Below are 27659 nucleotides of genomic sequence, written 5' to 3' on the forward strand. Positions count from 1 at the left end.
GGAAACATTCTCCCTGCATCCAGTCTGTCTAGCCCTGTCAGAATTTTATATGTTTCAATGAGATCCCCTCTCATTCTTCTAAACTCGAGTGAATACAGGCCGAGTCGACCCAATCTCTCCTCATACGACAGTCCTGCCATCCCAGGAATCAGTCTGGTGAACCTTTGCTGAACCTATGGCAAGTATATCCTTTCTTAGATAAGGAGACCAAAACGGCATACAATTTTCCAGGTGTGGTCTCACTAAGGCCCTGTATAATTGCAGTAAGACATCCTTGCTCCTATACTCAAATCCTCTTGCAATGAAGGCCAACATACCATTTGCCTTCCTAACTGCTTGCTGCACCTGCATATTTGCTTTCAGTGACTGGTGTACAAGGACACCCAGGTCCCTCTGTACATCAACATTCCCCAATCTATCACCATTTAAATAATACACTGCCTTTCTGTTTTTCCTTCCGAAGTGGATAACTTCACATTTATCCACATTATACTGCATCTGCCATGTATTTGCCCACTCACTCAACTTGTCTAAATTGCCTTGAAGCCTCTTTGCATCCTCCTCACATCTCACGATCTCACCTAGTTTAGTGTCGTCAGCAAACTTGGAAATATTCCATTTGGTTCCCTCATCCATATCGTTGATATATATTGTGAATAGCTGGGGCCCAAGCACTGATCCCTGCGGTACCCCACTAGTCACCACCTGCCACGCCGAAAAAGACCCGTTTATTCCTACTCTCAGTTTCCTGTCTGTTAACCAATTTTCAATTCATGCCAGTATATTACCCCCAATCCCATGTGCTTTAATTTTGCACACTAACCTCTTATGTGGGACTTTATCAAAGGCCTTCTGAAAATCCAAATAAACCACATCCACTGGTTCTCCCTTATCTATTCTACCAGTTACATCCTCAAAAAACTCCAGTAGGTTTGTCAAACATGATTTCCCTTTCATAAATCCATGTTGACTTTGTCTAATCCCATTAATATTTTCTAAATGCCCTGTTGTCACATCCTTTATGATAGACTCTTGCATTTTCCCTACTACTGATGTTAGGCTAACCGGTCTGTAGTTCCCTATTTTTTTCTCCCTCTTTTTTTAAATAGTGGGGTTACATTTGCCACCCTCCAATCTGCAGGAACTGTTCCATAATCTATAGAATTTTGGAAGATGACCACTAATAAATCCACTATTTCCATGGCTACCTCATTTAGTACTCTGGGATGCAGATTATCAGGCCCTGGGGATTTATCGGCTTTCAGTCCCATTAATTTCTCTAGCACTATTTTTTTACTAATACTAAGTTCCTTTAATTCCTCCTTCTCACTAGTCCCTTGGTTCCCTAGCATTTCTGGGAAGTTATTTGTGTCCTCTTCCATGAAAACAGAACCAAAGTATTTGTTTAATTGCTCTGCCATTTCCCTGTTCCCAATTATAAATTCTCCCGTTTCTGACTGTAAGGGACCTATAATTGTCTTCACTAATCTTTTTCTTTTTACATACTTGTAGAAGCTTTTACAGTCCACTTTTATGTTCCTTGCAAGTTTACTCTCATCTCTATTTTTCCCCTCTTAATCAATCTCTCGGTCCTTTTTTGCTGAATTCTAAACTGCTCCCAATCTTCAGGCTTGCTACTTTTTCTGGCAACTTAAAATAAGGAGTAATATGAGATAAGGAGAATATAAAATAGGGAGTAATATGAGATGCCACATTTAAAAAAAAATTAATTTTCAGTTGTTTCGCAGTCATTGAGATTAACCGCACCTTTAACACTCAGTTCAGACCGGGGCTAAAAATTGGGTCGTGTAACGCCCATTGTTTTGGTGCTACACGGCTTCTTGAAGTGCCAAGATGCTGTCTTGGCTGCGCACGCACGTTTCTAGCGTGATGTGCGCCAGACGCCATCTTGGTATAGGTAGTAGCACATGCACAAATACTGAACGCCGGCAGTGTGTAAAGTAAGGAGAAAATGGATACAATCAGTGTGCAACGCTGATTTAAAGTGATAAGTTCCAAAATGGTGTCTAACTCTCAACTCAACGCACAGCCTTAGCCTTAGCCATAACCATCTATTAGTGTCTGGCGGACCCCCCCCCACCAGCGCTATTTAAAGGGACCATGCGGTATTTACGGGTTAGTTGCTGGATTATTGTTTCTGGTTGCTGATGCATTTGTAACTTTTTGGAGGTCTCTTATACTTGAATACTAGAATGCGGAGACATAGCCTAACATTTAGAGCCAGGCATGCAGGAGTGAAGTTAGGAAATGCTTCTACGCGCAAAGAGTGGGAGAAGGTTGGAACCCTCTTCTGCAAACGCAGCTTATGCTAGCTCAATTGTGAATTCCAAATCTGAGATTGATAGATTTCTGTGAACCAAGGGTATTAAGGGATATGGGGCTAAGGCAGTTATATGGAGTTAGGTCACAGGTCCACCATGATCTAATTGAATGGCAGAACAGGCTCAAGGGGCTACATGCCACTGCCACTATCTGCCTCCTGTTATGCACCACCTTCTCCTGCAAGAAAGTGGGACGTGTGTCAGGGTGGGGTGATGTGCCTGTCATGGTTGAATAGCTGCCAGTGTGTGTGGCTTGTGAGTTGTGGGTGGGTGGCTTGCAACAGTGGTAATGTGTAAGGGTGAGAGGAAGCATTTGATTGGCAGAATTGAGGACTGATGGAAAGAATTTGTTGGTATGTGGGTGATGGGGGCTGTCCCTCCTTCTGAACACCTCTTGCACCAAGGACTTTAGTGCCTTGAAGTGCCAGTAGAGAACCTTAATGCACGCACTCTCATAGGCCTGGTACAAACTCAGATTGGCAGATTGGTAAGGTCTGGCATGCAGATTGGAGGATGTGGGATTTAGTAGTCCGCAACCTTTATTCAATGTTTTAACATAAATCATCAGTTTGTTAATATAGGGACCGGACCTGCATCTGTGTTTTACATGTGCGTCGTCTGATCTCTGTTCAGATTCCGTGCAGACAGCAGAGTGTTATTTTTAGTAAATAACAGGTACCGGCTACCTTGAAGAGATTTTAAGCGACATCCTCCTTTTAAGAGATTGGGGCTTCCCCTGCTGGTGGAAAGTGCACATTTCCTTGAATTGTCGTGTCAGGCCTACTTATTAACGCTGCTGTCAGGTAAGTCCTCAGGCTAGACAAATGTCTCGTCCTACCTGCGCAGGAAGCACCGGGCGCGGGTTAATCGCGGATCGCGATACCCCCGCCCGGGGTATTTTTAAGCATACCTTTTGGTTGCATAATTAGTTACTTGCCAGCTGGGCGGATGAGCAAGTTTGCGATTTTTTTTTTCAGTGATTTCAATGATTATAGCGTGCGATGGCCCTTTAATTCGCAGCTGTCAAATCGCTTCGCGAACCAATAGGAGCAAGTTCATGATTTCCGCATTTTAGTACACATGTGCAAACGAGGGAACTCGCTCCTTCGACTCGCCATTTCAAAAACGGAGAGTGCTGTTGAGCTCCTCCGTTATTTCGGGAGCAAGTTCTGCCATGTACTGTTGGTCCTGCCATTCGCTAAGATCCCAGATGCCTCATTGCCCTCGCCACGCTGTTATCAGCTTATACATCCAGCAAGTTACGGCACACAAAAATTTTGAGCTAAAGGGTTCAGGAAAAGTCTTAACTAACAACACAAGCCGTGAGATGCCCTGCTCCAGCAAGATGTGGCCCATTATGTTATGAGCTGTATTTGTTACACATGTCCTGTTTTTTTATTAGAGATTTTATTACAGCTCAATAACATTATGATACTTTTTGAAGTTAAACTAAGTAATTTTCTATGTTTCAATGTGTATCTTAACATAGACAATCCTAACTGACAATAATCCTAATTCACTTATTCTTTCTTTTAAAGCTGGCCAACAGGGACTTTCTGTGGCTTTTGATCTTGCCACTCACAGGGGATATGATTCAGACAACCCCCGTGTTCGTGGAGATGTTGGAATGGCAGGGGTTGCAATAGACAGTGTTGAAGATATGAAGTTGTTGTTTGATGCAATTCCTTTGGAAAAGATGTCTGTTTCCATGACAATGAATGGTGCTGTGCTGCCAATCCTGGCTATGTTCATTGTGACGGGGCAAGAGCAAGGTGTTTCTGAAGAGAGGTTAACAGGCACCATTCAGAATGACATACTCAAAGAATTCATGGTCAGGAACACTTTCATTTTCCCACCTGAACCTTCCATGAAGATTGTAGCGGATATATTTCAGTATACCTCTAAAGTTAGTATGTTTTTGTTGGTATAACAAAAATGTTTTATTCAATTAACGCTACATAGGGTTGGGGTTAATCTTTTCTAAGAGCAATTCATTTGTAAAGAAAGCCCTTGAGATACAGTAGGCCATTCAGCCTCTCTAGCCCATTCAATCAATTAAATCATGGCTGATCTGTATCTTAACTTCATTTACCCGCCTTGGTTCCGTAACCCTTGATACCTTTGCCTAACAAAAATCTATCAATCTCCGTCTTGAAATTTTCAGTTGACCTAGCCTCATCAGCTTTTTGGGGGAGAGACCACTACCCTTTATGTGAAGTGCTTCCCAGCTCTAATTTTAAGGTTATGCCCCCTTGACTCCCACACCAGAGGAAATAATTTCTTTCATTCTGGTGAATCTGCGCTGCACCCCCTCTAAGGCCAATATATCCTTCCTGAGGGTGTGTTGCCCTGGACTGAACACTGTACTCTAATTGGGGTCTAACCAGAGCTTTATATAACTGTTTAGGACAGGTTTCCTGTATGTTTTGTGCTCTTCAACATGTGATAGAGTCACTAAGATGAGAATTTTCATTTTCATGAAATTGCTAAGCAGTGGTATTAAACATTTTTTAAAAAAATCTTAAATAGAAGATGCAGGTCTGCCAGCAGCTGAATAAAGAAAAGGTAACTGAACGTTTCAGGTAGAACACCCCTCAGCAGATAAGTATTAAACATAAGTTAGAGAGAAATATTTTGTTAACCGGCTTTTTAATCTGTTGAAAGTGACTGAAATAGATAGACGTGCTGAGTAACACTTTGAATAGCAGAGAAAGGTTCAGTAGCAAAATTGCAACTGGTGTAGAAGTTAATCGCAAATAAGTAAATTCTTTTTTAAAAAATTCATTAGAGTGGCCTGATGGTGCAGTGTATTAGTACAATTCTGATATTCCTTATGCAGTTTGTTCTCTATCTGAACTGGGTAATCTGTGGTGGGGAAGCACTACTTCTCAGAGTAAAGAAAAGAAATAACAGGACCTCTAAGCCTTGCTGTCTGCTTGATCATGAAAGATACAGGAAAATAAAGTGCTTAAAATAGGGGAAGGAAAGAATCTCTTGCATCGTCAAGTTAGATGAATACATTTCTCTGCTACAAAATGGAATAAGATAAGAGAGCTCCCTTATTTTAGCTTCAAGTTCATTTTCCATACATTGGTCAGTAAAGAAACAATTTTTTTTCTCGTTCTGCTTTGATGCATCTTTATAGAAACAGCTTTGTTGCTAAATGGTTTGATTTTAAAAAGCTGTTTTCTTCCTCCACAGCATATGCCCCGATTTAACTCCATTTCTATCAGTGGGTACCATCTCCAAGAAGCTGGTGCTGGTGCTGTTTTGGAATTAGCTTATACCATAGCGAATGGTTTAGAATATTGCAGGACTGGTATCCAAGTTGGACTTAGCATTGATGAATTTGCACCACGGTAACATTTAATAACACATTGTTGCATTTGTAGTGAAACAAAAAACAACTTTGTCTATTCAAAAATCACTTGCTATCCTGACCTTATCAGATCATCTTTAATTCATGTATTTACTTGACGCAATGTAGAGTTTGTTGCTAAGATATTTTACTTACCTTTTAGATTTCAGAAATATTTTAATCAGGAAATTAGGTGCCTACATGTGTGCAAATCTACATAACGTATGGAAGAAAGATGCCAACCACTGAGAAGTGTTTGGAGCACTATTATTGGTGCAGATTGTTTTAGAAGATGGTAGAGAATTGTGTGCACAATTAAATTCTCCCTTGTTTACAGAATATTTAATATTCTAGGATGTATTTTTAGTGCACCTACTGATTTTGCAATGCATAGATATAATTAAATGCATGCTTATGGTACAGTTGGCATTTTAATGTTAGTGAATAATAGACTCCCCTCTTGGTTCTGTTGTAATATTGAAAAGTGGACCAGCAAACTATCCAAGCTGTTTCTAACCTATTAATTTGATTTTTTTTTAAATTTGCTTTGCACAGTGTGAAGCTCAAGTGGTTTTACACTTGATACAGAAATATTCTGGACAATGCCAGTTTGGCTGCATTTATACTGCACATTTTGTGTCAGCGCAGTGTTAATACTGCTTTGAAATGATGCAATGTATGCAGTATATCCCTGCCTTTGTAAAATAACATTCAGATTAAAATATTTCAAGCCATATAGTTGAGACAGATAGTAATGGAGATGAGACTGCTCCATAGACCTAGTTTATGCGATTGAATCTTCATGCATGTGCTTTCAGTAGTGACTAGCACATTGACACATATCTGTGTAGTTGTATGATGAACTAAATCACTGAATTATCAAGGTCGACTAAAATGCAGGGCTCCTTGGCTTCTTAGATCCAATAGAATTCTGTCTTGTACTGAATTTCTTACGGTGTGGTTCTTCTCCCCCTCTCTTGCATCGTATAAAATAGCTGGGCCCTTCCTCCACTTCTCTAATGCTGCTGTTAAGTTGTACCTTTGCAATTAGATTTTTGTTGTGCTGTCAGCCTCTGCCCACAATAACATGAACGAGATATGGCCTTGTACCATTTTTGTACTTTAAAAAAAAAAGTTTTGTAAAAGAAACTTTCTTTCTATTTTCTACTGATAAAGAAAGATCTTGCATTTATACAATGCCTTTCACAATCTCAGGTCGTCACAAAGCACTTTACAGCCAATGAAGTATTTTTTAGGTGTACAATTTGCGCACAGTGAGGTGCCACAAACAGTAATGAGATAATGACCAGATAATCTGTTTTTAGTGCTGGTGGTTGAGGGATAAATATTGGCTGGGACACCAGGTGATCTTCTTCGAAATAGTGCCGTGGGATCTTTTACATCCACCTGAGAGGGCATACGGGGCATTAGTTTAACGTCTCCTCTGAAAGATGGCACCTCCAACAGTGCAGTTGTCAGTAGTGCACTGCATTGTCGGCCCAGCTTTTATGCTGATGTCTCTGCAGAGGGACTTGAACCTATAACCTTATGACTGAGGCGAGAGTGCTACTACTGAACCAAGGCTGACACGATCAATCTAAAACTCATTGACAGAAGATGAAAAGCAGTACTCAGTTTCAAGAGTGGAATTCTACTACCCAATACTGTATACAAGCATGAACAGGCACTACATTCCCAGCACGTACTGCTCAATTGTTAGTGATACTGTACTAAGTGCAACGTAATAAAAGCATAAGTGAATCAATGTGTTTACTCAGAGGAAATCGGGTGACTAGAGTTTTCAAGTTAGCAAGTCTAGTTCTAATTGAATCCTCACGCAAAATCACCATGCTGCACCCGTTTAAAATTCTGGCAAATTACATTTCCTTACTTGAATAAAATATTTTAAATTCTGAATATACATACATTTAGTAGCTAATTTTATGTTTCTCCCCAACGCAGCAAATTATACTGATAATTGAAGCAGTATTAGACAATTAACTAGTCCGTTCAATTTACAACAGTATACCCAACAGAAACATTAATTGGTAGTATTGGGATGTAATTGTAATATTAGGGGAAATTTGAAGGTGTGGAATTATTTCAGAGATTAACTTTGTCACCTTTATATTACAGACTTTCTTTCTTTTGGGGAATCGGTATGAACTTTTACATGGAAATAGCGAAGCTGAGAGCAGCTAGACGGCTCTGGGCTCATTTAATAAAAGAAAAATTTGACGCGAAGAATTCGAAATCTTTGCTGCTGCGAGCTCATTGTCAGACCTCTGGTTGGTCCCTCACTGAACAGGTTAGTGTACTTAATAGAAATCTGGTATTGCAAGTTACAAACCATTAAGTTAAGATTAGACTTTTGAAAATTACTTCTAATAAATAGAAAGTAGAAGCAGCCCTTTTCCCCTTCCTCCGCATGGAGATTTTTTCTTTTATCCTTGAGCTGGTCATTTTGTATGTAATGTAGAAAATTAAAAACTGCAAAAAAGTATTGAATTTCTATGAGCTTGCATGCAGTTATTATTTGGTTGTAAAAGATCTTTATATTCAAGACCATTTGTTGCAGATAACCCATGTACAACTGTAAATGTAAGCATATTTAGTAAAAGATTTCCAAATCGAGAAGCTACAGTTTATTTATGAGAACATTTTTGAAATTTGTTGTGAGTGATGAGGGAAGTTGGAAAAGAGTAAAATATGAAGTAATAGATGCATTTAAGGGGAAGCTAGATAAGCACATGAGGGAGAAAGGAATAGAAGGATATGCTAATAGGGTTAGATGAAGTAGGGAGGGAGGAGGCTCATGTAGAGCATAAATGGCATGAACCTGTTGGGCCAAATGGCTTGCTCTGTGCTGTACATTCTATGTAAGATTTCAAAATTATGAAGGGGATTGATACATTTAATGCAAACTGTTCACTGGTAAAAGGTTTAAAACCAAAGAACATAATTCCTAAGTAAAGATATTAGGAGTAAATGGGGAATGCAAGCAGAAATGTTTCACACAAAGGGTAATGAATATGGAATAAGTTAGTAGGGAATACCGTTGAAGGAAACTGTATAAATGGATTCAAGTTGTTCCTGCGGGATAGATTGAGAAGGTAGGGTTGAGATCAACTTTTTTTTTTAAATGAGGCAGGCATGTTGAGTCAAATGGCCTCTTTCTGTTCTTAAAAATATTTTAGTTTCCTAGCTTTGTAAAAACTTATACCCTATCTACTATCTATTCCCAAACATGCTGAAATCTTCTATGCCTGAATTTGTGCTTAGCATATTGAGAAATATGCTTTTCATCCCTTTTAATACACATGCATGAGATTCTGTTTCATTTGTAAACTTAACCATTGTGCTCTGTGTGAATCCATCTGGGGATAATTATGTTTCTTGGGAATGTCCATAGTTGTATTTGTAGTGCAGTTTTTACATTGATAATGTAGTTCAAATGTACTTTTAGCTAAAACGGTTAAAGTATTAGTTGAGTAGTTGCACAACCTTTCATGGCCAGGGATAAAGCATTAGCTTTTCTAGAACTGAAATCAGCTTAGTCTTGGCAGGTGCTGGAATATTTGTTGCTAAATTCTCAGATAAGAGGAACATTATTGAAAAATGGAGTTGGAGCAGTACCGTGGTCAGATGGAGTTGACCTAATCAAATTCATTGGCTCTAACCAAAAGGTCTAAAAGTTGACATCATAACTTCACCTGAGAAGGGATTGGAAATGATTATTCTCCGTCATCTGCATAATAGGAAAGAGAGAGTATGACATAAGGGCCCTCATTTCTCATTGCTGGGACAGACTTTTTAAGTTCCTTGTTCAAATAGAATCTCACCCAGATATATTCCATTCTCCTTCAGATAGAGGTAGTGAATTGAAATTTCCAATTATGGAACCTCCTCATTTTTAGGGGACACGAGAATATGAATATTCTCAAGCTAGGACCCAAATATCTCCTAAAAGTTCTTTTGTCCAGAGTATGTTTGTCCAAAATAATTTGTGTAAAGTATTCTTTTGCACTTTTAGGATATTAAATAAAATGAACACAATCTTTTAAATGTTTATTTTGTTCATGCGCTAATGTAATGTTTCAATTTCAGGATCCACATAACAACATCGTTCGCACAGTGATTGAGGCAATGGCAGCTGTGTTTGGAGGAACTCAGTCACTGCATACTAATTCCTTTGATGAAGCATTAAGTCTACCCACATTACAAAGCTCCCGGATTGCCAGGAATACTCAGATCATCATCCAGGAGGAATCTGGCATCCCAAAAGTGGCAGATCCTTGGGCGGGTTCATTTATGATGGAGTCTCTAACTAATGAGGTGTATGATGCTGCTTTAAAGGTTGGTATATCCAGGCACCATATGTCAACAGACATTGTATCAGTAATAATTTAAATGGTACATATCTATGAAACTTAATACAGTACATTGTTGAAGAAATAAATGTTGGTTTATAGGATGATAACTAGAGATGCAGACCACTGTGAGAATGTGTTTTAAAGGAAACATTCATAAAGTCACAGTAGTTTTATAGTTGAAAATCTTCAGCTAGTTTTGTTTGTACTGATACTATAAACTGATTTTTGGATTTTGTTACTTTTGGGGATAGTTTAGTTTTTTTGAAGTACATAACACTTGTTTCAGTTTTAAATACTTGCCTTTCTTTTGTTCCTTCAATGACCTTTGCTACATTCTGCAGCTGGGACCCACATCTCTTCGATTTAGAAACACGACTAAGCCTTTTGGACCCAGGCATTTTGTTAGCCGTAGCAGCACTTTTTAATCCCAATTCTCCAACCTTTTCCCTTGTCCCTTACATTACAAAATTTCAGATCTTCACAAGATACCCTCTCTGATTCAACATCACTGGTTTCTTCTGTAAGTGAGCCCCGCGTCCTTTATGAACAGGAGTTTACCTTTACTGCCCAATATCTAGTCATGCAGTAGCAGGTCCCGGGGTTGTAACCGTGAAACCCCTTGTCATGCTAACTGGATGCTGTAATCTTATACTTTCCCCCGCCCCCACCACATGCATTTCTCCTATCTTCCAGAAGGCAGATTGTTACATACTAGTGAGATAAGGCCAAATATAAACCAACCGACTGATTGATTGATTTATTTTATGTTTAATTTGTGAACAAATAGAATATTTACAATGAATTTTGATCTATTTCGGAATGCTCTTTCTAACAGAAAATAATACATTATGTCACACTATCCCTGTTATCAGGCTAAATACACTTTTCTGACTAGAAATGTATCTGAAATGACTCGACACTAAACTTAAGCAGAGTAATCTTGCTCTCTGTGTCTGACTTCTTAATCAGATCTCTGTAGACTGTGTGTGTTCTTTGATAGCTGGGCAGGAAGCCAAAAGCTTGACCTCTGACCCTCTTTTTCTCTCTGACCCCCCCCATCCCCCTCCAATAGCCCAGTCAAGCTGCCGTTTAAACTCCTGCTACTGGGCTCGTGAATAAAACTATTCCAATAGGTGTGGATGTTTACTGAAAGATTTCAACAAATCTTCATTGTCTCAAGCTGATGTGGTATGCAGGAAGCACCAATCAGGATAGATGCTTCAACTGTATCTAATTTGCATTCCCAGCATGTGGCTGGGAATGGATTTAATCCCTTGTGAGCTAAATTTAACTTAATGCATCTTGATATAAATTACCTGAAATGCCTCCTAGGTTAAACAGACCAAAATCCCAAAACATGATGCCATTATAACCTATACTTTTAAAACCTTAATTGATTCTGGTAGAAACTTTCTAAAGTTCACTTTGTATCAGCTGTAATTGCTAACATTAAAAATGTAACCATGAGTGGAGCTTTGTACATGCATGTATACACACATATGCAAATTTCTGCTACACCTGACCAGAGTGATGTTAAACTAGCCGTATAGCTCCATGCTAAGAAAGACTTGCATTTATATAGTGGCTTTCACGAACTCAGAACATCTCAAAGTGCTTTACAGCCAATTAAGTATTTTTTTTGGTGTAGTCGCTGTCGCAGTGTAGGAAACGTGGCAGCCAATTTCCACACAGCAAGGTCCGACAAACAGTAATGTGGTAATGACCAGATAATCTGTTTTAGTGATGTTGGTTGAGGGATAAATATTGGCCAGGACACCAGGGACATGCTCATTTTATCAGTTGCCTTTACATATAATATCACTCTGGTTCTAACTTCCCCTTCCTATAGTCTATGTTTGTATATTCCTTTCCAACTACTCTGGAAAACAGTATACAACCCCATTATCACCCCCTCCCCCCTCACATAAATCACAGTCCACATATGTCAGTATAAGAACCCTATTTCAATGGCTTGGTCAGCTATATTCTGATTTTTCCAGTTCCTGAATAATTTCACCCTTCCTGCAATTCACTCTGTAGATTGATGACTCAAATTACAGGAGAAGGCATCTATTTCAGTATTGTTGCCTCAGCTGTCCTGATATCCAATACTGTGTAATTGTTAACGGTCTCCATAGTTTTGGTTTCTTGAGTATTTGTACTCCTACTTGTGGTTACAGTAAACTTCATCTATTGGTTCACAAGATTTGAGAGTCCAGTTAGGCTTAATGCTCTATGTACATTTTATTAAATAAAAATTCTATAACTAAAATACTTATGATAAAGCTGACCATTATGGTTGGACTCTGAGTATAATTGAATCTATTTTCTGCACAAGTATGGCCTGTGTTGCTGGCATGCCCAGGAGCTTGGAATATTTCCATAGAAACTACAGCACAGAAGGAGACCATTGGGCCTGTGCCAGTGCTAACTCTTCAACTGGAGTGGGGCAGTGGGATTAGTTTTGGTTTCTTTAACTTAGTGCTGGGACAGACACGATACGCCTGCTTCTGTGCTGCAAACGTCTATGGTTCTATGAGGCTAACTAATTTCCTACCCTCTCCCCGCATCAACAACAGTTTGCATTTACATAGTATCTTCTTAACAAAGTAAAACATCCCAAGGCACGTCAAATGCATAAGGAGAACGGATGCTGAGCCAAAGAAAGAACGATTATGAGGGGTGATCAAAAGCTTTGTCGAAACAGGGTTTTAAGGAGGGTCTTTAAGGTTGAAAGTGAGGTGGAGAGGCAAACAGTTTCGGGAAGCAATTCCAGAGCCCAAACAGCTGAAAGCACAGTCACAAGCAAATGGTGCAGTAAAAGGACTTGGAAGGGAAAGATGCACAAGAAACTGGAGTCAGGAATAGAGTTCTGTAGGAGATGGGGTTTGTAAGGCTGGAGGAGGTTAGAGACTGGGAGAGACAAGGCCATGGAGCAATTTAAACACAAAGCTGAGAATTTTAAATTTGAGGCATTGGGGGAACCAGAAGCCAGTGTAGGTCAGCGAGGACAGGTGTGATGGGCGAGCATGACTTAGGAACAGGAGTAGGCCATTCATCCCCTCAAGCCTGTTCCGTCACTTGGTGCAGAATAGGATACAGGCAGCAGAGGTTTGGATAAGTGAAGTTTATGAAGGGCGGAGGATGTGAGGCTGTCCAGGAGAGCATTGGAGTCATTATTGTGTAAATAAGCACCTCAGTGGCAGATGGGCTGAGGTAGAGGCGGAGGAAGGTGACGTTACAGAAATGGAAGTGGAAGTAGGCGGTCTTTGTAATGGAGAGGCTATGGTGTTGGAAGCTCAGCCCAATCAAGATGCGATGACTTTGATCTTCCCAATGTTTATCTGGAGGAAGTTAAAGCTCATCCGAGACTGGATGTCAAACAAGCAGTCTGACAACACAGAGACATCGGAGGGGTCGACAGCAGTGTTGGAGAGATAGAGCTGGGTGTTGTCAGTGTACTTGAAGATGACCCCATATTAATCAATCTCAACCTGCTTTATACAAATGTATGCTGAATGTCCCTGATTAATCCATACCTTTCTAAATGTTCACTAATTTCATCCAATATTATGACTAAAAGTTTACCCACAACAAGATTATACTTACAGGCCAATAATTTCCTGGCTTATTACTTCCTTGAACAATAGGTACAATGTTTGCTCTAGTCCTTTGGCACAATTACCTTCCAAAGTTTTTTAGAAAAATTATGGTTAATGCCTCTGTTATCTCCTCTGCAGCCTCCTTCTGTATTGTCTCCCTACAATTATCATAGGAATCTTACAACATACAATTATCATGTATGTGTCTCTTTTTTTAAAAATAAAATTTGTTCTAATTTCTTTATTCATGAAACCCTGGCCTTCTAGTTGGAATATATTTAACTGTGCCTTATTCATCTCTGATTTAAATATCTCCTCGTTGGTCCACTATGTGATCTGCCCTTTTTTCTTATCCAGTTAGTCTGGATTAGGTTCCCTTTCATCCCACCGAAAATGGCTAATTTCCAGTCTTAACACCTTTTATCTTTTTTTCATCTATTTTTCAATATAAACCTAACTAGATTACATCACCATTTTCCAAATGTTCTCCTCCCTTCAGCTTGCTTACTTATCCTACTTTCTACCCATAATCCAATCCATGCTGCACTACAGTCAAATGATAATATTGTTTACAGGCACCAAGACTAAGAATATAATTGTGTTTAATTTTAGCTTATTAATGAGATTGAAGAAATGGGTGGTATGGCTAAAGCGGTAGCAGATGGTATTCCAAAACTTCGCATTGAAGAGTGTGCAGCCAGAAGCCAAGCAAGGATTGACTCTGGTAAATAAAACAAAAACCATTTATCCATTAATTGTTGCTGAAAGGGAAATGGTGGATGAAAGGAGGAAAACAAGTCTTATTACAATTGGCCGGATATTGTGGTGTTAATAAAAATTCTAAAACTAACAAATGCAATTTTTTTAAGAACTTAAATTCAAAGGGATTGATTTTTAAATTATACCATACCAACCTAATTTTTATAAAATTGGCTCAATAGAAAGAAATTAATGGTAAAAATAGGAAATGATCTAATACAATAAATGCTATTTTTGATTAGAATCTGTGGGGGGGAAGAAAGCATTAAGTTCCAGTGTTTTAATAGGAATTACTTTTCGTCCCACCAATTTCTGCTATATTCAAACGTATTTCCCAGAGATGACAGGACAGTACTCTGACACATTAAACCACTGCCTTAATAGACCCTGTATTAATTAAATACAAATTTTAACAAAGTTAACTGAACTTCCATGTATAACTTCGCATGAGGAGTGATCAAGCATCATTACTTTGGCCCAAATTTTGCAGTGAAAATAACGGTGAGGCGAACATGCTCATGGTTATTTATGCGTGAATCGTACAGCAACTTCCAGCGAGCAGAGTTGCGCAGTTAAACATGAAAATCTGGAAGTTGTGCCCAAGTTGCGCCGCTCCTCCATAAGCTGTGCAAAAATGGTATCTCACCGTCTGGCTCCCCATTCAAATGTATTGAACGGCGTGATGTTCCTGTACTGACGTCGTAGATACAGACCAAACTCGCCACAAAAAGTTAGGGCTTGTCCATTAAAGTCTAAGCACCCTTTTAATGGTGTGACAAGTCTTAATTACTACCAAACAACCTCCCTGACACTGAAAATTAACTTTTACAAGTGTGGAATCTCATTCCTTCAGCTTTTAATTATTGGAGATTGCAATCTGTGCTAAGTTTAGCAAACATGGATTACATTCTACTCTTACTGTGCCTAAGCACACAGATATTGGAGAGTGCTTTAATTTAGCTATTTGTGCAGGTTTGTCAGAAGTTAGGTGTCTCACCAAGGCTGATTTCACCCATTTGGATGACCATTTCACTGGCAACCACGCTGTCATCGTTGGCAAGATTAAGGTCTCTGATCACTGATTTGTCTGTGATTCTGAATAACCTGAGCAAGATATCCTTGGAGTTACCAACAAAAATCATTCTACCATCTAGCAACTTAAGAGGCAGTAGTGGACAGCATGAAGCAATACTCCAAGACCAGTGCAAAGTGCATCAATTAAAATAATTTTAGCCGACCATGATGAAACGAGGATCATCCTCAGAACCTAAGTCACCAGAGTGAATTGTCAAAATCTGTCAAGCTTTCAGATGACCTAACACCAATCAGCTGAGTTCTGTTATAACTTTTTAGTGTAATTCTAAATTAATCAGTAATATTATTGGCATAATTACTGGGTCTATTGGGGTGTATCAGCTTTGTAGAATTAAAACAGCAGCTTACTGACCAGTTCAACAATAATTAGTGTAGTAACCAAAATGTTGCAATAGTCTTGATCTTCCATAGGTTTTTTGCGTACATATAGATTCGTTTTTTTGGGAGGGTGTCCAGGCCTTTTTTAAAGTGTGTGTGTTCGCCCCTTTTGGTCAGAACTGGGTTTTCAGGAGGCTTTGAAAGGCAGAGGGGTTGAGGGAAGAATATAAGAGTAGGGCTGAAGTAGCTGAAGACTCTGCGACCGATGATGGAGTTAAGGGAGTAGGGGATGCACAGAAGACGAAAGTCAGTATGGAAGGGGACAATAGATGGAGAAAGTTCCAGAGGTTAGAGTGGCACTGAGGCCGTGGAGAGATTTGTAAATGAGGACTGAGATCTTAATTTTGCTACGTTGGGGGACAGGGATCTGGTATAGGTCATTGAGCACTGGGGTGATGGGCAAGCGGGACAGGATGAGGGCGGCAGAGGTTTGGACAAGTTAGAGTTTGTATGGTGTAACAGTGGTGGCCTATCTTAAAATAGTGTTCTAGATTTACCATTTTGATTCCACTTAGTATCTTGAGTGTGGACAGTAGTGTTTTTGTCTTGTTTGCTTTCCCCAATTGATTTTTTTTTTAAAAGTCTGTGTATGCACAGATGAGAGAATGAGACTAAAAGAGAGAATGGAATGAAGTGAGAATAGGACTAAATGGAAAGCTCTTTCAGAACCAGCAGAAGTACAATGGGATTCTGTGTGTCTCAGATTCCAAGAAAAGTCAAGGATGCAAAAAGGCTATTTGTCTGTCAAAACATATCCCTCTTGTACACTAGAATTACAGAAAGTTACGGCACAGAAGGAAGCCATTCGGCCCATCGCGTCCGTGCCGGCCGATAAAGAGCTATCCAGTTTAATCCCACCTTCCAGCACTTGGTCCGTAGCCCTGTAGGTTACAGCACTTCAAGTGCACATCCAAGTACTTTTTAAATATGTTGAGGGTGTCTGCCTCTACCACCCTTTCAGGTAGTGAGTTCCTGACCCTCACCACCCTCTGGGTGAAAAAAATTTCTCCTCCACTTCCCTCTACCCTCTGATCCTTCTATCAATTACTTTAAATCTATGTCCCCTGGTCACTGCCACCTAGTCACTACTCTCCCACTGTAATATCCAGCTCTCTTTTCAGTATCCTAAATGTTTTTACTCTAATACCCTGCTTGGCAGATTATTCCAAACATTATCATTCCCTAAACAAAGATGTTGTTCTTAAAATTTTGTTCTAAATTTACTTTTCACTAATTTTAAATAGATAAAGGATAGATAAAGTAGATTTTAAATTTACTTTATACACTTAATATATTGTACTCAATGAAGTTCTCTACCTTCTAGATTATAGAACCTAAACTTCTCTAGTTTTCCTTATAACTCATCCTATTTGCAGTTGGGGTCAGACTTGAGCTCTTCTCTGGACCCAGTCTAATGCATTTGTTTGTCTCCATTTCTCTGTTATTGTAAAATGTTTTATCCCTCAAGTTTTTTTGTTTACGTGTGCTGTGACTCCTACTAATTATGTGCCAACAAGTCTAAAGTCAATGCAAAAGAGGCCTACAGAAGTGGGGATGGTTGTTACTGTTGATACAATACTCGTTCATTTAGCTAGTGAGGTCAATAAAGCCTTTGAATTTAAAGACTTCTGTTTGGTACTTCATCGGTCTCGAGTCTGAAGTCTTGAAGCTTTGATTGCCTTTTTAGATTAAAATGCTGCTAAGGGCCAAAATGATGGCCTGTGAAAATAAATTTGCTTGGAAAGTATTCTGAACCTGAACTTTTAGCTTCAAAACCTGCTGTGATGGAAGTAAATTTAAGGCTTTGAGATTTACAGTAAGGACAAATTGCAAACTGTAGGCTTCACATCAAATATTCAGTGGTTCTTTTGATCAATAACTTGAATATAGTGCTTTTTTTCAACATTTCATAGGTGCTGAGGTAATCGTCGGAGTAAACAAATATCGTCTGGAGAAAGAGGAAACTGTTGAAGTGTTAGTTATTGACAACACTGCAGTGCGCAACCAACAGATCGCAAAGCTGAAGAAGGTAAGAAGGCATTTCCAAAATTGTTACGTCTAGTAGAGCTATGACATAATACGGTACTGACACTCTTTATGGTGTTGCAGTTGCGGGGTGGCAGGTGGCAGCCACAAGCCGGACTGGCTGCAGATGTTGAAGCTTCCAATCTCATTAGCTGTTGCTCCCTCACTGGCCCCACATACAAACAATTATTGATTGCTATTGAATTAATTGTCATTTTTTTTATTCGTTCATGGGATGTGGGCGTCGCTGGCAAGGCCAGCATTTATTGCCCATCCCTAAATTGAATATAGCATTGTGGGCACCATGTATGGCAAGTATGTCTGCTTCACATTTTTCACCCAATAAGCTGGATTTCCCCTTCTGAAAAGAGTGAAATTACTAGGCCTAAATGGTTAGGCAATGTGGGCAATAAAGTCTACATTGTCTAAGCTGTTAAATTAATTGCAGGTAGGTTTAAAAATTGTGTAAGTGGTCCAAACCTCCAAGGAACTTATGCGCCTGCTTTGGCACCGCTCAAATTAGGCCCTAACTCATAATTGACACCAGTGCCTGGAATTTCCACGGGGGTTCTTCCAATCTCTCACCATGATCTTGACTGAAGATCAGCAGAAACCCGAGCAAAACAGCGTAAACAGAGGTTTGCACAGTTTTTTTGGGGTTTCCATGGAAGTTATGGCAGGAGATTGGGCAACTCCTGAGAAAATTTTACCTCTATTACTTCGTAGTTGGCTTTGTAACAATGCTAAAGTTGTAGTGTAAATGCACCCTTAGACTGAGTAGAAAACTGACAGAAGGAAGTAAAGAATGTTAATTTTTTTAAATTGCTGTTAACTGGGTTAATGCTATGGTTCAGTAAGCACTATGTTCGATTGAAAGTTCACCCTTCTTCAACTCAGATAAAAGCATCCAGAAATCAAGCAGCAGTAGAACAATGTCTTAATGCCATCTCAGAATGTTCACGCTCAGGAGAGGAAAATCTGCTGGCTCTTGCAGTGGAAGCTGCTCGTGAAAGGTAAAGCAAGGCTCCCTTATACCAAAAATGAATATTTATGAGATCTGATGTAAAAGCACCTCATGAAACTGACTATATCTGCCTTGCAGGTTAGGTCAGTTCAGCTCATATGTAGAATTTAAATGTATCCCTTGTTCCTTGTAACCTATTTATAAATTTTCCATTGTGCAAAATTCTACATGGTGGTGGTGGGTATAAGAGTACGGGCTTGCAGTGGTCCACAGTATTTTTGTGGAGCTAGCAGGAGCACTCACATTCTCCCAGGAAATTGTTTGTCCCATTTTTAGAGCAGCCACCAATGGTCCCTTTAAGGACCGCTGGCACAGACTACTCAACACCTAACAAATGGCCAGAGTGCACACGTTTTGCTCATTTGTACTTGTAAATCGCAAACTGGATTCTGATTTGCATATTTAAGCAACCTCCCTCCAGAAACAGGGTTTGCTGCTTGCCCATTTACAGGTTCACTTGAAAATTGCATCAAGTGCACGTTGGGCATCGTTGGGGTGGCCGAGATGCCCCTCCTCCCCTCAATCCCAATTTTTAACTGCCAGACACCTGTTTTTCATGCGAATGATAATCGCCCCCAACCTTGGAAAAAAAACCCAGGCTTGAACCAACGACCTTCTGACTCTGAGTGCCAACAACTGAGCCAAGCTGACAACTCCAAGAAAGGAGATAATAGACCAAAGATCTCCTGCTCAAAATATGTTATACATTTTTGGTTTTTTGGGTGATTTTCCACTGTAATGGAATAATCTAACCTGACTGGTACATTTTGTTTAAAAAATCTCTCTTTAGCTTGGTCATATGAGGTCACAGGTTATTATTTGTGACCACATTCGGAACAGAGTGACTAGAAGCCATGGCTTCTTCAACAGCATCTCCCAAACCCATGACCTCTACCACCTAGAAGGACAAGGGCAGCAGGCATATGGGATCAACACCACCTGCACGTTCCCCTCCAAGTCACACACCATCACGACTTGGAAATATATCGCCGTTCCTTCATCGTCGCTGGGTCAAAATCCTGGAACTCCCTACCTAACAGCACCGTGGGAGAACCTTCACCACACGGACTGCAGCGGTTCAAGAAGGCGGCTCACCACCACCTTCTCATGGGCAATTAGGGATGGGCAATAAATGCTGGCCTTGCCAGTGATGCCCACATCCCATGATCGAATTTTAAAAAAAACTTGTTGGGATGGTGTAAACATGGTAAACTCCACAGACCTTAGATGGACCCTGTTGTGGCTCATTGTTTTCCTATTGCCGTTCAGATGTGTATTAATGGGGTAGATGGTAATTCCATTTTTGTCCTGAATCACAATGGATAAGCAACCAAGTAGCAGAGCACTTCCTTCATGAATGGATTAAGGCATTCCCACATTTGTAGGGATTTTGGTCTGATGGATGTATGAAGGAAGTGTAATGCAACAGCATTGGATTTCATCTTGAATGCTTACCTTTATAGTTTCTGCCTAAGGAGGTTTTCTTTATTTAATCTCTTTTTGCAGTCTGCATTTGCAGTATTAGGATGATTTTACGTTATCGAATCAGTTATATTTACTCCTGTTGACCAAATGATAGAGGTTGAGTCTTTGGCGTCCCAGTGTGTGTTTCTTGGGTTAACAGAAACTCGTATTTAACATGAGATACCAACTTAAGTTTAAGGGTTTTTTGGACAATTGTACAGCTCTCCGATTTTTCTCTAGGAGAGTGCTAAATCAGTGATTAAAGTGGCAATAATCTCTCATACCATTGGGAGGAAATCAGAGGCACGGACTCTCCAATAAATCTTTAGAAGATAAAATCAAGAGTTTGGAGCTTGCTCATAAGATTAAAGGTGACCTAGATATTGGGAATTCTGGATTCAAGTACAAAGAGAGCAAAATGTTAGGTGGCTGTTAGACTTTACCAGTATTTGTTATTGTACGGGTAGGGGGCAAACCAAATCATTGTCTTCCCTTTGTGCAAGTAGTAGTAAGTTAGGTCAAGCCACTAGTGCAATGGTATGGCATCAAAAGAGCCATTTTATTACATCACCAGAGGAAAGGATTGGCAATATAAATATCAATCTTGATGGTACATTTAGAAAGTAAAACCAAGGATTTGGAGTTCAAGGCACTAGCTTTGGTTATACATAGCTTTTACCCCATCTCCAACTTTCCTCGTCTGTTTAATGTAATAGAAAGCGCTGGTAAGCTGACTAAATATTTTGGGCCTTACTATGTACTAAATATATTAACTTATTTATTTAGATGTACAGTTGGAGAAATTACAGATGCAATGAAAAAAGTGTTCGGCGAACACCGCCCTAGTGACCGCATGGTGAGCGGTGCATACCGACATGAGTTTGGTGATAATGAAGAAATTTCTATTGCAATAAACCGGTGAGCTAGAAATGAAGTTAATTAGAGTAACATTTATAGTTTTCTTGAGTTTGCTGTTGAGATATCTAAAAGGAATGATATGCTTTAATTAAAGTCACTAAAACATCAGTAATTTAATGGACAGTTACTCAACAAATCTATAATTAAGATCTGTACTTCAGTCATTTTGGACTATTTGTTTAACTGTATAAGTTTATTAGGACTGCCATTTTATTTTTCATCTCCATCTTGGAAGTGCGGGGAGAAGGATTAGAATTAGGGTTACATGAGAGTATTTTCTTTACACACTCCCTCCAACAAATAGATTTTTTGTTTATGATGTCTCCATACTGAGCCCACAGTAATATTCAGCTGGTACTATCATTTCCCATTTTGGGTGTTTCCTGATCAGTTTGTCTGCCAGTCCAAAGCACATACTCCCATAGAAATGTCAGTTGTGCCATAGGAACAGCAAAGGATGCAAGTAGAGACTCAAAATTGTAGGTTTTCTTGAGAGGGCAAATAGCTTATTGAACTGAAAGCATCTTCTAACTTCCAAATGAGTAGGAGACAGCATCTTTATTTTAAAAAAATTAGAATGGGAAAATACTTTGTACTGGAAGTATCTCCACTCTCCAAAAGAGTCTGCTTCTTTCAAAGCTGCCTTGAAAGAAGACTGACTCCCTGTAGTTATGAGGAATCTTTCACTTAAGTTTCTCAAAAAAAAATATTAGTTGCAGCTTTTACTGTGATTTGTGTAACAAGGTATGTTGTTTTATGTACCTCAAGACCTGTTTTGTTGAGGCAAGCATGCAATACTAATCACAATGTGATTGAGGAAATTCCCGACTGATGTTTGAGGAGAAGATTGAAGGACATTTAAGCTCTTAACCTGTCTGATTCAGGGCATAAAGATTTTGAATTCATTGTTTTCTGGCAACAAGACTTGGCTTTACCCAGGACTTATTCTCTTCCTCCAATTATCCCCTGTGGAATTCTGCCAAAATGTTGTAGGAAAGTTTAGCTTTGTTTTCTTCTGCTCCGCCCCCAGATCTGATAAATTGTCAACAAAGTTCCTGCGACAAGCAGAGGGAGCCCTTTGCACTTGCGGATAAGTTTCAACATGTCTCCTATCCAGGACGAGAGTCCAGAAAATTGCAGCTTAAGCCCACTAGGCAGTCTACCCAACTACAAGTGATCCACTTTAATGTTGCAATCACAGTCCTATAGTCAGAGACATCGTATACATTTATGTGAATAATGGAGACTACCCAGCTTACAACAATCTGCAATTGCCAACAAACCTCCCTCACTGAGGGGTATGTTTTGTAGCACAGGATAATGCATTGCTCTAAAGCTCATCTGATTTAAGAATTTCAGGGCTATCGGATACTTCCAAGTAAAGCTGACAGATCCTCTATGAAAGAAAATTTACATTTGGGGAGTAAGTTGAACTCCAAAATAATTATAGGCATTCCTCCTAAGGAGCTCAACTGATTATTGATATGGTTTGGCTTCTCTGAAGTTTAGGAAGGAAGGAAGTTCTTGAAGCAACTTGAAAATATTACTTTATATTCCATAGAAGAATGATCCAGTCGGCTGACTAACATAAATGTGCAAAGTATTACATATTAAAGAGTTTTAAAGATGTTCACAAGAAGTTTAAAGTGTCAACTGAAATCCGTGCAAAGTTCGCCGATAAACTATTCTGACTTTTAATCCTTTTATGCTTAGGATTGAGAAATTTGCTAAAAATGAAGGCCGTCGACCTCGTCTGCTTGTTGCTAAAATGGGTCAAGATGGGCATGACCGAGGAGCGAAAGTTATTGCGACAGGTTTTGCTGATCTTGGCTTTGATGTGGATATAGGACCATTGTTTCAGGTAGTTTGACGGATACTATCCTAATCTCACCAAGTAAATTGAGGTAGAAATTCATTTAAATAAATTCAGATTTGATGATTATAAAGAAAAAAATATATATTTTCTTTTCCTTTTGAGGGCAGAGGACTTGATCTGATGATTACATATTGTCATGCAGGTTTGAAATTAAACTTTGAAGTACATCATGCATTTCATACAATGCTTAGAGAAGGGCATAAACTGTTTTGGGATAGATAAGCTAGTAAAGTGCATCACATTTAATAAAAAGTTCCTTAGATTATGCAAAAAAAAATGTCATGTGGTTCCAACTGGCTGAAGCTGTGACATTTCCTTCTTAGTACTAAATGATAGCACAGCAGGCACCTATCTCCGTTTGTTTTCTTAAAATCCTAAAGTAGAGTTTAGGTCTGTTGTAATTTCCCCGATCTGCCCACATTGACTGCCTGCCTAATGTGTATAAACAAAAAAAATGGAATGTTCTAAATAGTGTCCCACTGTGAAAGGAAAGTTGCAATCTCACTATTAATTCTTTATTATCCTCGAAGATTCAATTCTTACTATTTTCAGGTGGAGATAAATATTGAAGCCACAATTCCACATGATTGCCTAGAGAAATTAATTGCCAAACCTGAATGAGCGCAGAGGGTTGCATTTGATTAGCGTCCGATTCCACCCTCGTGTATTGGCTGAGAATGCTGTATAAGGGTATCACAATCCTTGACTGTTGATTTTAAAACTTGGGGTTGCATGTTGCAATGTGGAAGAGTTTTCTGAGTCAAATGAAAAACGGGATAGATTAGCACTTTATTTCATTTTCAGAGGGTAACTGTGGGACAAGAAACTATTATATTACAGCAACACTGACTGCTGATAGAGATCGAAATGGCAGCCCTTTTCAACTAAAAATTCTCAGCGATTCATATTTTTAGAAAATTGTACAGATAGAAGAGTACTTTGTACTAAAAGTACTCCTGTAGAGATTTTATTCTTCAACATTTTTAAAAAGATTAATTAACTAAGTAGAAGACTACAGAGATGTTGATAAAGATAAGAAACTAAATAGGACCAAGCATGATTCCTTATGGCCTCTGCCTAAATGGTATGACAAGACAGATTATCCATTTATCAAGACTATTTGTCTCATATACATGCGCATGTCCATTTTAACCACTCAATAGGCATGTTAAAAGGGACTGGCTTTTCAGTGAGATCAGATGCCATACTAACAGGCTCTCTAGGATTCCGCCACAAGTATTATGACATTACAGATCAGAAAGTAATCAGACAGATATTAATTTATAAGGTTGTCTAAGAATCTGCGTCTGTTTTAAAATAGAAAATGAAATATTATCAGAGTGAAATATAGGCATTTCAAATGTTAATCAAAGGATAATTATATTGTCTCATAAGAACTCTATCAAACTACCAATATTTTACTTCTAGACGCCTCGGGAGGTGGCTCAGCAAGCAGTAGATGCAGATGTTCACTGTGTGGGTGTCAGCTCGTTGGCTGCTGGGCACAAAACTCTTGTGCCAGAACTGATTAAAGAGCTCTGTGATCTTCGGCGCCCTGATATTTTGGTCATCTGTGGTGGTGTGATTCCTCCTCAGGTACTGCATTTAAGATGTCATTGCAGGATCTCTCTTGTATTGTGAATAATGGTACATGTGCTGATGTTGAGTGAGTGCTTCCTTAGTCACACTTGTGTTCTTCTATCAGAATTGTGTTAGACAGTGGCAACTGAATTAATGTGTCCTGTAACAGGAAGAACAGTCTTACTCATTCTCATTTGGTTTTCCCTTTTAATGTTATCACTACATAGAAGACTATTTTTTCCTGATTTAGTCTGCTTTAGCTGACATGCGTAGAGAAATTGAGGATCTGGCCAACTTCGAAAATGCTTTGAGGTGTTCTAACTTGGGGTAGGGGGGGAGGAGAATAAATGTGCATCAACTTCTAGTATTTGCACCTCAACACTTCCTGAGAAGATCTTATGCACAGCTTTAATGCAGGGACAGAAAGCAGAGTAGAATTAATAAATATATTTCAGTTAGGTAGGATGTGGATAGGTGTATGCTCAGGGACCTGTGCTAGAACCTGTTGCTTACCATTTCCATATGTGCACTAGATGAATGTCAGTGAAGCTTGATCAAACCAAATTAATGGGCAGGAGGACGTAGACAGGTTATTGGAGTGGGCAGATAGATGGCAGATGCAATTCAATGCAAGAAACCTGAAGTAATACATTTTGGGAAAAAGAACGGTGAAAACATACACTAAATGGTAAGATTATTAAGAGTGGAAGAACAGAGATCTATGGATGCAAATACGTTAGTCTATAAAGGTGGGGATGTGGGAAGAAAGGACCATAAAATGCAAATAGGTTTCTGGGTTTTAAACAGGGATATTGAATATAAAAACAAGTAATTGACGTTACCCTTGTACAAGACATTGATTAGGCCACAGTTGGACTTGTGTGTGCAGTTCTGGGCATCCCATTATAGGAAGAATATTAAAGCCATGGAAAATGCAATGATGATTTTATTTGAATGCTACCAGGAATTAAGGTTATAGTGATGAAGAATAATTTGTTTTACAGTCAGAAATCATGACATTTCAGCAACCTGATTCTGTAACAATTATTTGATTGGAGTTTAACGTCAGTGTCTTTGTATCCATTAGCAGCACTCCATTCCCTTTTTTTTCCTCCCAATTTTCTCTCCTCACCAAGGAGTTGACTTGTTGGGGTTCAAATTCATAGACACCACAGTTGTCCTCCGGTCAGGTGGGAACCCTACTCAGTTTTCCACTCCCTGAGCCACTAATTTCATTTGCAGCAGCCTTATTGCTGTTTTGACTGATTGTCAAAATCAGCTAACTCATTGTAGACCATGGATTGAATCTGGGACCTTCTTGGTTTGCATAGTTGAACTGTTTGCTGGATCAATTTCCTGAGCCATCCAGCAAGCTCAGCCATCACCTTGTGTGGGGGAACTTTTCTCCAATATTAAAGGATTGAGTTTCTTTGTATTTGAAGAAAACAAAGTAGATGTTAACAATTATCGCTGATTGATTAACATCACCTGTTTTAGTGCCCTGTGACAGGTTTATTCAATTGGCTTTCATGTTGAATAGTGTAGCAGTCAGAAAACTAGTAGCAATGTTAGAAAATATGAACAGTGCTGTTTTATTATTCCTTTTTCATGTTGCTTAAGTTGGAGAAAAAGCATGGATACTAATCTGAAACAACAACTTGGATTTATATAGTGTCTTTAATGTTGTTAAAAATACTTCCCATGGCATTTTACAAATAGATCTAAGGACAATGAGTCAGGAAGCAAAAGTTAGGAGGGGTGATTGAACATTTGGTCAAAGAGGTAGATCGTGAGGTGGAGAGGCAATAGAGGAGAGATTTAAGGAGAGAGACATTACCTCAGGTTCAGCGCAATATTGGTGAAAATCCTGTTTACAGGGTTCCCGCTGATTGGGAGAGCACCCAGGGAAAGTCTCAGCGAGAGTTCCATTGAGTATGACCAAATCAGCTGAAGGCTCCACCATCTGCGGGGATGTGGGGGGTACAAAATACAGGAATAAGAGGAACTGAGCGTTTAGGAGGGAATATAGAGTTGGAGGAGATTACAGAGCTAAATTGGAGCAAAGCCATGGATATATTTAGAAAAGGACAAGCATTTTGAATTTCTGATGTTTGGGAACAGGAAGCCAATAGAGGTCAGGAAGCATGGGGAGATAAATAAGCAGGACTTAGTGTGGGACCAGATATGTGCAGCAGAGTTTTGGACAATTTGAGGTTTATGGAGGAAGTGAGATCAACAGGAGAGTGTTAGAATAGTCAAGTCTGGAGTGGCAGAGACATGTCCAAGGGTTTTAGCGGCAGAAGATCTGGGGTAAGGGCGGGCAGTGTTCCAGACATTGAATTAAGCAGTCTTGGGATGGATAAGATGTGGGGCTTGACACTCAGCTCAGGATTGAACAGGACATTAAGATTGCAAACTGTCTGGTTCAGCCGGAGAGAGTGGCCCAGGAAGGGGTATGGAGTCACTGGTAAGGGAACACAGTTTGTGATGGGACTTGAAGACATTTGCTTAGGTGTTCTATTGTGGAGTTGGAGGAAATTGTGACACTTCAGCTATTGATGTTAGGCAAGAAGTCTGACAGCACAGTGGCAGTTGAGGGCTCAAAAGGAGCGGTGGATAGTCCAGGTACATGTAAAAGTGGACCCTATGCCTGTGAATGATGTCACCAAGGGGCAGCATGTAGATAAGGAAGAGGGAGGAGGCTTAGGATAAACTTTTGGGGATCCTATAAGTGCCCATGTGGGGGAGGGAGGAGAAAGAAGCCATTACTGGAGAAGCACTAGTTGTGTTCAGATAGGTAAGAGAACAATGCACAAGCAGTCCCATGGAGCTGGATGATAGAGGAGAAGCACTGGGGGATAATG

At 39.5% G+C, this 27659-nt stretch overlaps 1 protein-coding gene across 1 annotated transcript in view; it reads left to right on the forward strand.

Moving 5' to 3' along the window:
• mmut (methylmalonyl CoA mutase) overlaps positions 1-27659 on the forward strand; it is a 39963-nt gene that overhangs the window by 10842 nt on the left and 1462 nt on the right. Inside the window, exons 2-11 of the mRNA XM_067984473.1 lie at positions 3881-4248; positions 5544-5701; positions 7837-8008; positions 9808-10056; positions 14288-14399; positions 17821-17936; positions 18830-18945; positions 21207-21338; positions 23052-23199; positions 24643-24810. Of these exons, the coding sequence (XP_067840574.1) occupies positions 3881-4248; positions 5544-5701; positions 7837-8008; positions 9808-10056; positions 14288-14399; positions 17821-17936; positions 18830-18945; positions 21207-21338; positions 23052-23199; positions 24643-24810 (1739 nt within the window). The remainder of the gene's footprint in view (positions 1-3880; positions 4249-5543; positions 5702-7836; positions 8009-9807; positions 10057-14287; positions 14400-17820; positions 17937-18829; positions 18946-21206; positions 21339-23051; positions 23200-24642; positions 24811-27659) is intronic.

The sequence above is a fragment of the Heptranchias perlo genome, chromosome 5 (genome assembly GCF_035084215.1).
Source record: "Heptranchias perlo isolate sHepPer1 chromosome 5, sHepPer1.hap1, whole genome shotgun sequence".
NCBI lineage: Eukaryota > Metazoa > Chordata > Chondrichthyes > Hexanchiformes > Hexanchidae > Heptranchias > Heptranchias perlo.